The sequence below is a fragment of the Eleutherodactylus coqui genome, chromosome 13, assembly GCF_035609145.1.
Source record: "Eleutherodactylus coqui strain aEleCoq1 chromosome 13, aEleCoq1.hap1, whole genome shotgun sequence".
NCBI lineage: Eukaryota > Metazoa > Chordata > Amphibia > Anura > Eleutherodactylidae > Eleutherodactylus > Eleutherodactylus coqui.
In genome coordinates, this window is record NC_089849.1 from 58424701 (window position 1) to 58442020 (window position 17320).

The window sequence follows — 17320 nt, forward strand, 5'->3', positions numbered from 1 at the left end:
GGCGACAACCGACCAGATCTGCAGAGCCGCCACATGGTCAAGCACTCATACCTTCACGAAACACTATCGCCTGGACCTGGGGGCCAGCCGTGATATGGCCTTTGGGCGGAAGGTGCTACAGGCAGTGGTCCCTCCCTAAAGCCCTTGATTGTTGGCACTACTCCATGTGTATGCTGTCAGGATGACGAGGGGAAGACAGGAATTAGGTCCTACCTGTTAATTCCTTTTCTTGAAGTCATCCTGACAGCATAGGGGCTTTTCCCTCCCCTTGAGTTATTTTTACGTGAAGTAACATATTGTACTATGATTTCTGTATTAAAAATGATTGGTTAAGCAAAGCCGGGTCACTGTAGTTATTTGGTACACACTGGTGAGCCGGTGGTGGGAGTTACCTTTTGTATTCTCCGCTTCTTGTCCCAACAGGTGTCCGGCGGACAAGCTCCATGTGTATGCTGTCAGGATGACTTCAAGAAAAGGAATTAACAGGTAGGACCTAATTCCTGTCTTTTTTCGAAGGGCTACATCCAGGCTCTGTCAAAACAATTTTTCTGAGGGTCGCTTCCAGGTTCTTGCCCCCAATTTTGAAGAGGTTTATCACTAGAGTTCAGCAAACATGCTGGTTCCAGCTTCATACGCCCACAGAGTCCACAAATGTATCCCAGCGCAGTGTCCAGCTATCTGACACCGAGACAGAATGAATTGTCCTGGTTTGGCCACTCTAATTTCTTCATAGTACATGCTGTCTTTCCCTGGGGCACTGGTTAACAAGCCCCTTGGGGAGAGGCAGGGGCTGGGACAGGCGGTAGCTTGCCTGTCGGTGGACCGCCACCTGGATCCCATTAAACAAGTATGAGATCTATGTTAAAAAAATATTTCAGTGGTTCACCTGCATTCTCGGTAAACAAATCTTTCAGGGGTACACCTATACACTTGGTACACAAATCTTTCAGGGGTTCGCCTATACTCTTGGTACACAAATTTCTCAGGGGTTCGCCTATACTCTTGGTAAACAAATGTTTCAGGGGTTCGCCTATACTCTTGGTAAACAAATCTTTCAGGGGTTCACCTATACTCTTGGTAAACAAATACCCTGCACTCTCACTCAAAAAATCTTTCAGGTTCTCACCTGCAATCTTGGTTAAAAAAAAAATTCTTCTTTTTAAAATGGGTTGTTTTCTGCATTAAAAATGTAGACGTACTGGCCTCTGAGTCCCCCCTATGCTGGCGTTTGTGGCTAATGAAATGCTGCGACGGAGGTGACATGGGATACATTAATTTGTCTGCAATTTGTCAGCTATGAAGCACAATTTTAAAAAGGTCGCACGGCGTACGGAAACGTATCCCAGGACGGTGTCCATCTTTGGCCACTAATCTTTTTTACAGTTCATGCTGTCTTTCCCTGGGGCACTGGTTAGCAAGCCCCTCGGGGAGAGGCAGGGGCTAGGACAGGCGGCAACTTGCCTGTTGGTGGACTGCCACCTGACTCCCATTAAGCAAGTACAAGCTGTCGTTTAAAAAATCTTTCAGCTTTTTGCCTGCACCCTTGGTAAACAAATCTTTCAAGGGTGCACCTATACTCTTGGTAAACAAATCCTTTTAGGGTTTCACCTATACTCTTGGTAAACAAATCTTTCAGGGTTTCACCTACACTCTTGGTAAATGAATCTTTCAGGGGTTCAACTACACTCTTAATAAACAAATCTTTCAGGAGTTCAACTACACTCTTAATAAACAAATCTTTCAAGGGTTCACTTATACTCAGTAAACAAATCTTTCAGGGGTTCACCTGCACACTGGGTAAAAAAATCTTTTGTTTTCGAATGGGTTGTTGAATTGTGGAAATGTGTAGAAGTACTGGCATCTGAGTCCCCTTTATGCTCACGTTTGTGGCTCATGAAAGTTTGTGACGGAGGTGGCATGGGATTGGAATGATGATCATACAGTAATTTATAAGCAATTCTCATTGGCATTGTGGGCTGTCGCTCACAATTTCAAGGAGGATCGGTGTCATGCCCGGCCAACCCTCTGCAGTGTGTGTCTCCTATTCCTCCTCATTCAATACGCACTTATAAATAGACATGAGGGTGGTGTGGCTATCAAGCGACCGTGTGGCATGAGGACAGCTGAACACTGCGCTGGGAAAAATTTCAGTACGCTGTGGCCTACTGAGTAGGCGAAGGGGTGCACCTTACCCCGTCTGGGATGGGGACAGCTGGACGCTGCGCTGGGAAAAATTTCAGTACGCTGTGGACGCAGGTTTGTGCCTGCGTCCTGGGGGGGATTGGACAACAATGCCAGCATGTAACACAGGAGAACAGGCAGTGACCCGGTGTGGTGCTTAGCTAAGATGTGCCCAGTGCGTGTGCTTTGCTGCTTATGGTTTGGCCCAACTAAATTGTTAAGGAGGTGACCACCAGGCTGTTGCCCACAATTTGGCTTAATAGTGCAACCTGGGAGCCTCAGATGCATCCATGCATGATGCCCCTGCTGTTCCCTATCCATTTCTGTGGTGTTTCCATCACTTTCTAATGTTTTCAGGTGAATCACACACCCTCCCCTATGCAGAGCATGGGTCACCTTGAAAAATGCTTGAGTCTCCCATTGACTTCAATAGGGTTCGTTACTCGAAACATGCTCTCGAGCATTACAAAAAGTTCGGCTCGAGTAACGAGCACCCGAGCATTTTGGTGCTTGCCCATCTCTAGTTTGTAACATTAGAAAGTCCCATTGTCAATCGCGTTAAAAAAACACTGCGATATCAAAAACGCAAGTGGGTAGGAGCCCTTTTACAGCCATGTCGATGGAAAAATAAAAAAGTTATGGCTCTGGAAAAGTGAAAATGAAAATCCCCCAATAATCGTTGCATCCTTAAGCCCAAAATAGGTTGTGTCCTTAAGGGGTTAAGGTGCTTTTACACAGGCTACTTTTAGGCACTATTTCTTTGTGTTGTGAGATGTATGGAAAGAGACTGTCGTTTTTAATGTGCGCATTTACATGTCTGATTTTTCTCTCGTAGCCCTGGGAGAGAAAAACGGACACATATCCTATTTTGGGGCAATTCTATTGGAGAAGCGCCTATTCTTCCTTATAAGAGCAGCAGAAAAATAAATCGCACCGCGCTCGCATGGAATGCTCATGATGCATTTTTCACGTGCATAAAAATCAATGCAATTTCCTCACAAAACGTATCGCATTCACATAAAACCTGCAGGTTTGCACGTGTGATATCAGTCCGGGCCTATATTGCGCTCACTCGTGTCAACGCACTCATAGGTGTCATTTTCGCAACATCTGTTCGTGAAATATACCCATTTTAAGAAAAAAAATTTGAGAATTTGCAAGTTTTTATTGTTGCTTGTATATGTTTGTCATAAACAAAATGTTACAGTAAGGCCGCTCTCACATCGTCCGCTTTTTACTGCAATACAAAGCTGTGACGTTTGAGCACTGTCTGTTCTATTTTCGCACCTTTTAGCACTTTTTAACGCACCTCATTACCCATCACAATGATTGGCTGTGTTAAAAAGCGGCACATCACAGATGTAAATGAAACTATTGAAAGACATTAGTTTCATAAATCTGCTTTTTTATTCACTCTGGAATACGGCAAAAAACGCATTGATTTAGCGCTCTTGTGGAGGCACCCTTAGGCCTGTTTCACACGGCCGAGAATCTCACGCGATTTTGGTGCGTTGCAAGACTCACAAAACGCGAATGAATATGAACCCCATTCTTTTGAATGGATTCTTGTACATGAACAATGTGGTGCACAACTATGTCAACAAAAAAATAAAAATGTTATAGCTGTCTTGCTGATCTTCCAACACGCCTGAAAGCGGAGCTGGAGGATCGCTACTCCTGTGTAGTGACCGGCGCTTGGGGTCTTGTGGATTTTAAAACATCCCGAGGAACTGCCACATAAACAGCGTTCTTCTACATACAGTTTCACCCTGCCACGTAGCCGGGGGTAAACTTGCTGTGGTCTACCACTGAATCGCTCTTGGCACATGTGCAGCGTAGCCATCTGACCTCACATTACACAAACATTACAGTTAACAGTGCAGGTTCTTGCCTCTTCCAAGGTGAGGACCTCCTTTAGAGCTCCACTTAAAAACTTCATCAATACCAAAATCCTTTGCACCCACTACCAATCTCTGCCTTTCAACTTTTCCCACTATAAGGCCTCTTTCACATGGCTGTAGGCATTTTTACGTGGCCCATCGACACCAAAAAAAAACCACGTGAACGGCCGCACAAATCTAACATTTGTGCGCCCATTCAGATGGCACAGGCCCTGGCGCATATATGCTGAGTTCACAATGCCATTGCCTCCCCTTCCCTCACCCTTGGCATCTCACCTCCTCACTCCTTCCCTGAGGCTGTTTGCAATAGAAGTGGGCGGGATGGGGCAAAGCTAAATACCAGCCCCTCCCCACCACTTGTCCGCAATTACAGTGTTAGGAAAAATATGTTATAAGTCTACATACTATAACGAAGAGCATGACACCATCGTTTTGTGCCCAATAGTTTCTGTGATATGAATTAACATAAATTATGGTTCTCAGTGACCCTCGGAAAATAGACTCACCTGTATCTCTTAACTCTGTAAGCCCGATGGGTCTGAAAATTGAGATTTTTATAAATATATTCTAGTAACGAACAAATGTACAAAGTTTTATAAAAATCAGAGACTGTCAGTTACCACTAACCCAGCCAGACCGTACTTTGCTTGTTAATTTCTAAATCATATTTGCCTACATACATCATCTTACTGTCATATTCCTGTGTGAAATGGAAAATTTTAAATAAAAACTATTGTTATAATTAAAAAAAAAAAAAAATCAGAGACTGCTGGGTATTAACCCTTGGGTGATTTGTCCTGGAATGACCCGTTGACCAAAATTGTCTAAGGAATAATGCCCACAGATGGATTATCGCTGCGGAAATCGCGGCCAAACACCTGCCGCGAATTCCGCAGCAATGTCTGTCCATAGACATGCTGCGTTAAATGATTCTTCCCAGCCCACGAGCGGCAATGGACTGAGATTTTCAATTCTGTTCGGAAAAATGCACAGACGGCTTCCATTGCAGCCAATGGAAACTGTCTGTCCTGCAATACTTCCGCTATGAGCATAGTGGACGTACTGCAAGATGGCTCGCTGGATGGGACACTCACGGCGGATCTGGATAGGGGAGTATAGATAGAGTCTAAGGGGGGCACCAGGTCTGATTCTGCTGCGATATTTCGCAGGCAAACTCCGACCCAACCATGAACATCAGCTCTAAGGCCTCGTGTCCACGGGTAAAAGGAATTTTAAAAATCCGCGTGGGTCTCCCACGCGTGCGATCCTCAACCATAGGGAATCATGGGCACCCGCAGGTAATTAAATACGTGCGGATGTAATTTACCCCCAGCGCGCGCATCACACGCACGGGAAAACACCCGCAGCATGCTCCATTTTCATGGTTTTCTTGCATGGGCGGCTTCCATTGAAGCCAATGGAAGCCGTCCGATCCGCACCAAGCTGCGGATCCGCAGGAAAGCAGGAGTTATAAAAGAAGTCATTCTGCCAGCGTCCCAAGTGCATCCGCCGTGCAGAAGAGACCCACGCCCCTGGACAGGTGAGTAAATGTATTTTTTAGCCTCATGTCTGCGGGCACTAGTTGAATCTGCTGTGGGATTCAGCTCTGGGAATCCGTGCGTGCCTGTGCACATGAGGTCTAAGGCTGGATTCACATGGGTATATAGTGGTCAGGGTTTTCACACCTGGCCGATATACGCTGCCCCTCTGACGCATTGGTTTACAATGCATCAGTGCACATGGGCATATTTCCGTGGCGTAAAAGCGCCCAGCCGGCCAAGATAGTGCATTTTAGCCAGGTGCTTTTACGCCGGCTGCATAGACTCCTATGAGAGCCTATAACAGCTGCCGGAGAAGGGAGGTAGGAGGGATTTTAGCAGCTTGACTGCTAAACTCCAACCCCCCTTCCCTGCTCCTTTCCAGCCCTTGCTGGCTGTTTGCAATGAGAAGGGGTGGGATGGGGGTGGCGCTAATCTCCACCCCCTCCCATTGCTGGCTACAACAAGGGGCGGGAGCTTAGCGCACCAGCTCCCACATCTTCCCAACTCCTGCCCATGCCAGGAGACTGCGAGGGGAAGGGGTAGGCATTGCGTGGCATTGGCGTACATGCCCCGGGCCTTGTAAACGGGCGCACAAACATTAGATTCATGCGTTTTTACATCGCCAATGCCCGTGTAAGTCCAGCCCAAGGGCTCTTTCACACGAGCGTATATTGACCCGCTGTTTTCATGGTCAGACGATATACGCTATGATCTGATGCATTGGATTCCAATGCATCAGATCACATGGCCATAATCCCTCGATGGCCCGGCCGGGCAAATATAGCGCCAGGCGCTTTTACATCGGGCCCAAAAGATAGCCCTAGAACTATCTTTCGGGACGGAATACGTCGACCACTGCATGGGCTCCTATGGGAGCCCATGACAGTGGCCGGAGAAAGGAGGTGGGAGCTTAGCAGCGTGATTGCTAAACGCCCTCTCTCTTCTCTCCTCCGCTCCGGCTGATTGCAATGGGAGGGGGTGAGACGGGGGCAGAGCTGAGCACCGCCCCATCCTGCCTCCTCCCATTGCTGTCTGCAGATAAGGGGCGGGAGCTTAGCTATTGCAAACAGCCAGAGAGGAGGAGAGCCGGCGAGGGAAGGGGGATGGCATGGTGGCCTCGGCATATATGCGCTGGGGCCCTTGCCGTCTGAAGGGGCGCATGTTAGAGTTGTGCGCCGGTCCACGAGTTTTTAAGCCTCAAATAGTAGCGTTTATCGGCCGGCCGTGAAAACAGCGGCCGATATACGTTTGTGTGAAAAAGCCCTCAGGGTCATTTTAGATGAGCCGATTCTTGTTAGAAAGGGCGAGTGATGTCACCGCTACCTTGTTCGCTTTCGTGTGGCCCGTTTTGACAAGCAGACAAATTTGGTTCGTTCAAAACCGCATTGTTCAGTCTTTCACATTCACTGTATAAGTGAATGTGAAAAACTAAACAAGTGCTGTTTAAACTGAATGATAACTGAATGAGCCATTGATGATTTTTATGCCTGCATAAAATGGACGAGCGAAAAGCGAGCGATTCTCGTTAGTCGTTCGCTTGCGTTTAGACCGAATGACTATTATTCACTTTCGCTCGTTTCAACAATTTTTAAATTGTTTAGTCTTAAAGCACCCAAAGGGTATGTTCACACATAGCGGAAATGCTGTGGATTTTTTGCAGCTTCAAAATCTGCAGCATTTTTACATCAAAATCCTCATTATGGTGGAGATTCTGTCTCGGATCTGCAGCAGAATTCACCCTTTTAATTGAAAGGTTAAATCTGATAAAACCCCATCAGTAAAACGGTCTTTGTTGACAATAGCAAACAATCGGAGCACAATTTTTAAACTGCTTTGGTATAATGAAAGCTGAGCTCTGATTGCTCGCTGTGCGCAACAAAGAGTTTTTAGTTTTAGCTGCTAGAAACAATAAACTGAATTTGTTTCAATTCATACTTAAAAGCTCCAGAAGAAAGATGTATATATAATAAAGCTCCCAGGGAAGATATAGCTTGTAACTTGATAAAATGGTTCACTGCAATCCAAATCCTGCTTGGTTTGGGACATTTTCACCATGGATGAACCATGGTCCTAGGTTATCCTCATCCCCAAAATACAAGAGGTCCAGGAAAAGTCTGGGACAGCAAGTACTCCGTACCATCTAAGAATGGATGGTCTATTTCTGGGATTCCTCAACACATACATATAGCAAGATTGAAAGGTCTACTTAGAGTCACAGAATGGTAGAGTTGGAAGGGACCTCCAGGGTCATCTGGTCTAACCCCCTGCTCAGTGCAGGATTCATCCCAGACAGATATTTGTCCAGCCTTTGTTTGGAGATGTCAATTGATGGAGAACTCACCACCTCCCCCCAGTAACCTGTTCCACTCATTGATCACCCTCACTGTCAGAATTTTTTTTCTAATCTGTGTCTCCTCCCTTTCAGTTTCATCCCATTGCATCTAGTCATTCCTTATGCAAATGAGAATAGGGCTGATCCCTCTGCAGTGTGACAACCCTTCAGATATTTGTAGACCGCTGTTAAGTCTCCTCTCAGCCTTCTTTTTTGCAAGCTAAACATTCTCAGATCCTCTAAACAATCTTCATAGGACATGATTTGCAGACCGCTCACCATATTGGTAACTCTTCTCTGAACTTGCTCCAGTTTGTCTATGTCTTTTTTAAAGTGGGGTGCCCAGAACTGAACACAGTATTCCAGATGAGGTCTGACTAAGGAGGAGTAAAGTGGGATAATTACCTCACATGATCTAGACTCTATGCTTCTCTTAATACATCCCAGAATTGTGTTTGCCTTTTTGGCTGCTGCGTCACACTGTTGACTCATGTTCAGTCTATGTTCTCTTAGTATACCCAAGTCTTTTTCACATGTGCTGCTGCTTAGCCCAATTCCTCCCATTCTGTATGTGCTTTCTTCAGTTTTCTTGCCCAGATGTAGGACTTTGCACTTCTCCTTGTTAAATACCATTCCGTTAGTCGCCACCCAGTGTTCAAGCTTTTCTAGATCTTTTTGAATACTCTCTCTTCCCTAGTGTTAGCTATCCCTCCAAGCTTTGTGTCATCGGCAAATTTGATCAGTTTCCCATCAATTCCGTTCTCCAGATCATTTATAAAAATGTTAAACATTACTTGTCGAAGGCCTCACGCATATGGGCGCATTTGCATTGCAGAATCCAGAGTGGGCATCCGCCTCCGGATTCCGCAGCAAATATCGCCCATAGCATGCTATGGAAAAGTGATTTTTCATGCACACAAGTGGAAACCAATTGCAGTTTCCGCTCATAGAAGTAAAGAAAAATCGCAGCATGATCAATTTTTGTGCGGATTCCACGCAGACAGCTTCTATTGAAGTCAATAGAAGCCATCCGATCCATGGCCCTTCCGCAATTGACATTGTGAAAAGGTAGCGGATTCTGCGCCATCGCTAGGCAATGACGCAGAAAGAGCAGGAGTTTTTTTTTACTTAAAATCTGTATTGCGCATGTCCAACGGCGAGCCGTGTGGACCATTTACAGCACAGATTAAAGAAAAGAAAAGCAGGTACGCGTGGATGGCGCTGCTGCCAGGGACGCATTCCACATGCAGAACCCGACCCGCCGGTGTGCATGAGGCCTTAGTCTCAATGTAGGTCCAGTTTTGCCTAAGGAATCTGTGAAAGATATAAGCTTTTTTTCAGTGGCTCTCAGAGAAATGGATACTATGAGCCTGGGATCTGTGCGCCAAGCAACCATTTACAAATAGAAATGAAACGAATGGCGACATATGATGAATATCTCAGTGAAATGTGTGCTATTTGTATAGGTTTTATGAGCTTGTTCTTTCATCCATCTACACATAATTGTAACACAAATATAAGCTCAGAAACCTTTATTGCTTTACAGTCTTCAAAATGCAAAATATGAATGTACTGTACAATAGCCTTACATTTTTACAAACCTGAGAAAAAATAAGGCAAAAAAAAAAAAAGAATATGGTGCATGAACACTGAGTAATAGTGAGCTCTGCGGTTTGGCAACGCCAGAGATAGCATTTTCCTTGAAGAAATTGCAGATGTTCCAGTAATAATCTAACAGAATTCACAAGTTTGAAATAGGAACATAAACTTATAAACACACATGTACACACACAAGCATTATCACATTACATAATAAGATTGGAGCACACAGCTGTGTGTCCTTGTGCGTTTACTGAATGTAATATGCAGGGTGTGGACATCAACTTTAGGTTCCATCTGCTGCAGAAGAAGGGGGGACGTGCACTATAAGGCCGCGGGCACCAGCATGGTTACTGCAATGGGAGCAAATTCTGAAAAGAGAAGTAGAAAGGAATGCTTTACACTTCTCTTTTTTGGCTTAAAAGCACAATGCGCCTCATTTATTAAAAGTGCCTCATGGCAGCACTGTTCTAAAGGCCCATTTAGACACCACGATTTCGTCTTTTGAGCGATAATCGTTGCGTCTAAACGCGCGGCCATCATGCACTGATCGTTCATCGCTCATTTTTAGCCACCTAGAAATTAGCGATGAGCCTTATCAGCACCTCAAGCTGATATATCAGCGGGAGGTGCTGATAGCATTCTTTCAGCTGGTATCCCATTGGCAGTTCTCAGTGGGACACCAGCTGAAAGTGCCTAGAACAATGCAGCTGTTTGCATATTCAAAACAGCTGCATTGTTCTCCGAACTATCATGGTGGTATCCCGTTCCGCCTGCGTTAACTCTTAAGTAGCTAATTAGCTACTTAGAGTTATGCAAAGATGATCACTCAAAACTGTCAAACTGTTGTTCGAGCGATTTTTGAGCAATCATCGCTCCATGTAAATGGGACTTTATTTCCTGTATCAACCTATCAAAGCTTACCTTTTATTTCTTACACTGCTTTGGAAAATTGAAATCTGAGCTCTGATTGGATGCTACAGGCAAGGAGGACAGGCTTAAGGTTGGACAGTTTTGATAAACGAGGCTTAATGTGTGTGGCAAAAGCACAGCAACAATACAAGATACAAGTATTAGATCCACTACGTCGGGAACAAAGGAAGATTTCTCAGTGCTTCCCAATTATCCATTGACAGAATGCACGACGGACAAAACAATTTCTTTATATGCACTTATCCAATATACAGTCTCATATCTAAGAGCATAACAATCATTTCTCAAAGCGTGAAGTGCATAGGTGGTATCACAAAATCCATAAATCCAGGTTAAATCATACCTGAGTTTTCAATACGTTTTCTAAAATATAACAGATTCTCCTCACCCATTCATTTGTTGCAGTTTGTACCTTGTTTTGTGTTATTAAGTTCTGATTTTCAGGGGGTCTTCCCCATTTTTCTGCTCTCCCTCTGTTTGCAATTTACTTACAGGCTTGGGGCGTGTTGCAAGCCTACGATTCTGTCAGTAGTTTACGGTCATGTACTTCCTTTCCCTCACCTTCCATTCCGCATTGCACTGTCTCTGGTCCAATCAGCAAAGTGGCAGTATCTGAATGCCCACCCCTCTGCTGTCCCAGGACAATTGTAGTTTTTGGGCATTCAGAGATATTCTGGCCAAATGGTTAGTAAATGCAATATAATATGTACACACTCACTCACAGACACTCACAGACACACACAGACACACACACACAGACACACAGACACACAGACACAGACACACAGACACACAGACACAGACACACAGACACTGCAACAACAGGAGAGGCATATATTGTGAGGATTGTTTACATAGTGTCAGAAGATCTGTCAGCCTGTGAGTTCAGGGGTGCAAGCCTATGAGTGCAGGGGTGCAGCCTGTGAAGATAGCACCTCCCCCACAGCTAAGCAAACATCCCAGCAACTACAGAAGCTCAATACCAACACACAGTGGATTGCAGAGAGGCTGGAAGGGAGACTTTAGTGGCAGGAACTTCAAATTTGACTTACAGTGGTAAAACAACAACATTTTTAATGAAAGTATACCATACACACACACACACACACACAGCTATTCATTAGAAGAGCAGAAGTTGTCTGAAAAGTGCCATTTTAAACATGTCTAAAGAGGAGACCGTGTTGGAGGTAGATCGTAACTTGCTAGTGTAACATTTCAGGGGGATCGCCCATTTTATCAAGCAAAAAAAGGGGACGGTCCCAATAAAAGTCACATTTTTTGCTTCTTCTACCTCAAACTGTGTCTCCTTGTCAGATAGGTCCTAACCAGGATTCGTGGGCTTTGTGATACCAGCTATGGACTTAATTTGGGTGATTATTATCTGCACTTATAGATGTGACTGTTTGTTGGATATGTGCATATAACGAAATAGTTTTGCATTAAAAAAACCAAAAAAAAATATTGTGTAAAAGCATAGAAATTGTACTTTTTTCTTTTTTTTCCTTTGCTTAATGGTGCTCTCACAGTGGAAAGTAGTAACGTCGACCAGATAATATTAAAGAGATCTAAATTTCACAGCATGTTAAAAACAAAAGTAGCCCTACATGTAGTATTGTACGGTTAGGGAATGTAAAAATACTTGAAAATGTCTGGTAAGGGCAAAAACTGAAATACTGACCTAGGGAAATTTTAGCAGAATACGAAACTGGAGCTAATAGAGCCTTAAAGCTGATCAATGACAGTTGTATGGGGACGAATGATCGTGTGTCCCTTTAATCATACAAAACAATGGCTGATACAGCAATCCATGTTTAGAATGAAAGATATTATATATATATATATATATATATATATATATATATATATATATATATAATCTGAATGTTGTCCAGCATATTTATTAAAATTATGACTATATAGCGGAAAAATATATAGATAACTACGTTATAGTGTACCACCATGCTCCACACCAAAGAGCATTATGATCTTTTTTGAAGTTTACTGATACTGGTGAAATGACAATGCTGTTCTACTAAAGCTGCTGGTACTACAGTGAAAGAAGTTATTTCAGTGGTGCCTGTGTTAATTCTGCAGCAGATGAAACTCACAGCAGATTTTCATGTAACTATTACATAAAGCAAAAAACATGGTGATGGGATCACACAGATGTTAGACTGACACTACCACAAAGTGTCCCATTGTAACAGAAGCCGTTCATCGTGTTCTCTATTAGGAGTCAGTACTATGTAGTCCTTGATAATTAGTGTTGCGTCCACTGTATACTCTTCAGATCGATCCCATCTTGCACCATTTCCCACAGTGGGCTGTAAAATACAAAAGGGATTTTTTTCACTAAGTGATGCAGCAGCATGAAATCATTTAGGAAAATAGCAATTCAGAGGCAGAGGATACGAGATATGTTCATACAAGCCTTTAAAAGGGAACTTTTACATGTACAAAAGGGCTATTTATATGTAACGATTAAAGTTTAGTACGGTGTTAGCCAGTAGAACAAAGTGTGATTGTTCTCAGTAAGAGAAACCAAGTAATCTTGTAGATATGATACCTTTTAATGGCTAACAAAAATACATGATGTTATAGTGAGCTTTCAAACCTCTCAGGGTCCTTCCGAAGGACCCGGGGAGGTTCGAAAGCTCACTATTACATCGTGTATTTTTGTTAGCCATTAACCCCTTAGGGACATGGCCTATTTTGGGCTTAAGGACGCAATGATTTTTGGCGGATTTTCATTTCCATTTCTCAAAAGCCATAACTTTTTTATTTTTCAGTGGCCGTATAAGGGCTTGTTTTTTGTGTGGCGAACTGTAGTTTTTATCGGTGCCATTTTTGGGTACATAGACTATATTGTAAAACTTTTATTATTTTTTTATGATAGCAGGGAGAGAAAACGCATCAATTCTGCCATAGATTTTTTTTTACAGCGTTATTATGCAGCATAAATGACACAATCCATTTTTTCTGTGGGCCGGTACGATTACAACGATACCAAGATTCTTACTTTTTTTTAGGTATTTCCACTTTTTTGCAATAAAACCCCTTTTTTGGAAAAAAAAAATTCTAAATCGCTGCATTCAAGGTCCTGTAACTTTTTATTTTTCCACGGACGGAGCTCTGTAAGGGCTTATTTTTTGCGAGATGAGCTGTAGTTTTTATTAGTACCATTTGGGAGTACATACGGCTTTTTTGATCACATTTATTGCGTTTTTAGGGAGGCAAAACGCTAAAAATTAGCATTTTGCCTCAGTTTTTTAGCGTTTTCTTAAATGGTTTTTCCGTGCAGTGTGAAAAGCATGTGCAACGTATTGTACGCATCGTTAGGGACGCGTCGATACCAAATATGTGGGATTTAAATTTTTTTTTACCTTTTTTTATCCTAATATGACAAAAAGCACAAAAAAAAGGTTTTTTTAAAACATTTTTATTATTTGTACATTTTTTTTTTTTTTTTTTTTAACACTGTCTGTGTCCCTCTGAGGGACTTAAGGCACAGCACTGATGATAGCTGTGATAAGGCATAGCAGGACTTCTGTCCTGCCATGCCTTTTCAATTATACAGCAATCCCAGGCTATGGCAATACAGGACGCCGGTATCTGGCATCCTGTTGCCATAGCAACCAGCCGGGCTCTCTGCGATTATATTGCGAGAGCCCGGCAAGTTCACAGAGGGCACACGCTCCCTCTGTGAACCCTTTCCCTGCCGCGATCTACATAGATTGCGGCAGGGAAGGGGTTAACAGCGGGGGGGCGCATCTCTGATGCACCCCCGCTGTTGCAGCGGGAGGCTGGCTATCCCTGACAGCCGGCTCCCACTGCGGGATAGCGCGAGATCTGCTATGATCTCGTGCTATCCCTATGACGTAAGGGTACGTCATTTTGCGGGAAGTACCCTGCTCCCATGATGTACCCTTACGTCATGGGGAGGGGAAGGGGTTAAAAGGTATCATATCTACAGGATTACTTGGTTTCCCTTCTGAGAACAATCACACACGTTAGGATTAGGTCTTCTGTACTTTTTCACAGGAATGATAGTTGCTCAGTGAATGGAGGCGAAGTACGACGGAGATCTTTTCCGGCCACCTGCCTCCATTCAGAGTAAAAGAAGTCACCGAGGCAGAAATTCTTCAAAATGAGTCTAAGAGTAATCACCGAAGAAGAATTATATTAAAAATACTAACTTTATTAATAAAGATTAAAATCAGTTTGAACAGAACAAAACATATATTTAATTGAGGTATTAGGGAAAACCCTTCACTCTATGATTCAGAGCAAAAATTCTTATCAGTAACCCCACTAATGGAAGCTAGGTGTCTAAAATCCCAGGTCCAAGTTGAGAGGGTACATGGGATAACACCCTTCCATTATTAATGTGGTGCAGTTATTGAATTGAGTAGGGTTTAACCCTCCTCCTGCTGATACAGGGGAGATAAGGGGGGTGGGACGGGGCTTGTAGTTATTTCAGATGAAGGAAGTGTAGGATAGTTTTTCGTTCAAGCCCGTAGGTGAGCAGGTCTTGAGTCTGTGAATCCACATGCATTCCTTCTGTAGTAGTTTTTTATCGATGTCTCCCATTCTTCCGTTATACCTAATCAGTTCAATGCCTTGAAATTTGAAAAGACTTAGGTCATTGTCATGATGGTCTCTCATGTCTCTCGCCAAGCTTGTATGCTCACCCCTCCGTACGATCCCAACATAGGCTAAGATCCTTCTTCTGAATTGTTGCTTGGTCTTGCCCACATTTATATAGGCACATTTATAGGGTCTCAGCTGAGCCTACAGGGTACAGCTTTGTGTCTATGTAACACGCACAACACCCCTTCTTCTATCTGGAATATCGGTCTGATCTGGGGACCCCCAATGAGGACAACCCCGTAATTTGTGTATCAGCAGGAGGAGGGTTAAACCCCACTCAATTCAATAACTGCACCACATTAATAATGGAAGGGTGTTATCCCATGTACCCTCTCAACTTGGACCTGGGATTTTAGACACCTAGCTTCCATTAGTGGGGTTACTGATAAGAATTTTTGCTCTGAATCATAGAGTGAAGGGTTTTCCCTAATACCTCAATTAAATATATGTTTTGTTCTGTCCAAACTGATTTTAATCTTTATTAATAAAGTTAGTATTTTTAATATAATTCTTCTTCGGTGATTACCTTCACAGTAAACAGCCATTTGTTCAGATGAATGACTGCTTGTTTACACAATTGGTTTTTAGGGTAGCAAAGAAAAAAAAAAACATGTGACTCCGACAGGTGTGCAATTCTCACTCACTTGCACTGCAGGGTCCTGTGTTTACAATGCCTTATAAAAGCTCTAAAAGTAATCATTCGGGCAACTATCAGTCCATGTAAAAAATACTATTATTTTTATGGGACAGTACTACATAAGGGCTTCTACCCACTAGCATTTTTTTTTTTTTTTTTTAACGCTGCAATATCGATGCGCTTTTTTCAAATGGGACTTTCTAATGTTAAAATCCCATTGCATAAAAATCGCAAGTTTGTGCTTTTGTGATTTTTGTGCGATGCGATTTTAGCATTAAAAGGTCCAATTGAAAAAAAACCAGCGATATTGCAGCGTTAAATAAAAAACACTAGTAGGTAGAAGCCCTAAGTTGGAATACGTTTAAAGGTGACCTTTCCCTTCTTATCCTGAAGATGGACTTTAAAACAAGGCACCTGCCATTCCTCATTGAGATGGCTTTTGCTTTTCCATCTAACTCTTCCACAATTTCATTGTTCCTTACTTACAATGCATATGAAAAATGGTTAAAAAAATCAAGTAAGCAGAAGTTACCCGATTTCTCTATTATCATGTCATTTGACAGTTAAGTCCACAAGGTACATACAGTAACTCCTACAACCTCAACACAAAACCTCATAGAAAAGCAGAGCTTTTTTGCAGAACCCAAAATCAAACAGCATTCATTAAAGTGACCTACGCAAACTTTTAGCTTAGTCAAGGTTAACCTAGCTGCAAGGAGAAGCAGACGTTCCCTGAGAATACCATTATTACAGAAAGCGGAACGGTAAAGGACCTGGAGGAAACTAAAAGGTTGATGACAATGCTTGTACCTCATTTCTCTGAGCCTTTTCACCTCCTGGATGCATTTGTTAACAGTATAATCAACTTCTTCTTCTGTAGTAAAGCGTCCAATACCAAATCTTTAAAAAAACACAACAAACCAGATAAGAGAATAATAAAATGATATATTGCCATCACCCAGTTTTACAGGTGCCCAGAATAGCATATGTAGTAAAATGAATTAAAGGATATCAGCTAGCAATACTGCTTCTGTCACCTCAATCTATTGAAGCCTCCTAGACTAGCAATTTTCCATAACGCTCCAGGGCATAAATGTACTTAATGCAACAGGGCGTACATTAACACCCTGAGGATAGTGTGGGATCAAAAGAGATCACGCGCCATCCGGCAGTGGGAGTTGGCTATTACAGATAGCAGGCCTCCCGCTGCAACAGCAGGGGTGCATGAGGACAGCAATGCCTACTATTAACCCCTTACATGCCACGATCTATGTAGATTGTGGCATGTAAAGGGTTCACAGAGGGAGCGCACTGCCTCTGTGACGTCATCGGACCCCGGACCGACGGGTTGCCATGGCAACAGGATGCTAGATGCAGGCGTCCTGCTTTGCCTTTGATCGCTATTACAAGCGATAAGGCATTGCAGGACAGACGTTACCGATCACAGTTACTGATGATTATTACACTGCTCCAAACAATTATAATAGGGGAGATCACATCTTATCCTCCCTACTCTATATTCATGGTCTGCAGGTTATTTAGAAGA

At 43.2% G+C, this 17320-nt stretch overlaps 1 protein-coding gene across 1 annotated transcript in view; it reads right to left on the reverse strand.

Annotated features, from left to right (window-relative positions):
- Window positions 1-9472: 9472 nt before the first annotated feature.
- NFS1 (NFS1 cysteine desulfurase) overlaps window positions 9473-17320 on the reverse strand; it is a 38364-nt gene continuing 30516 nt past the window's right edge. The window contains exons 12-13 of the mRNA XM_066586494.1: window positions 16585-16674; window positions 9473-12811 (exon numbers count right to left, since the gene is read on the reverse strand). Of these exons, the coding sequence (XP_066442591.1) occupies window positions 12748-12811; window positions 16585-16674 (154 nt within the window). The 3' untranslated portion in view covers window positions 9473-12747. The remainder of the gene's footprint in view (window positions 12812-16584; window positions 16675-17320) is intronic.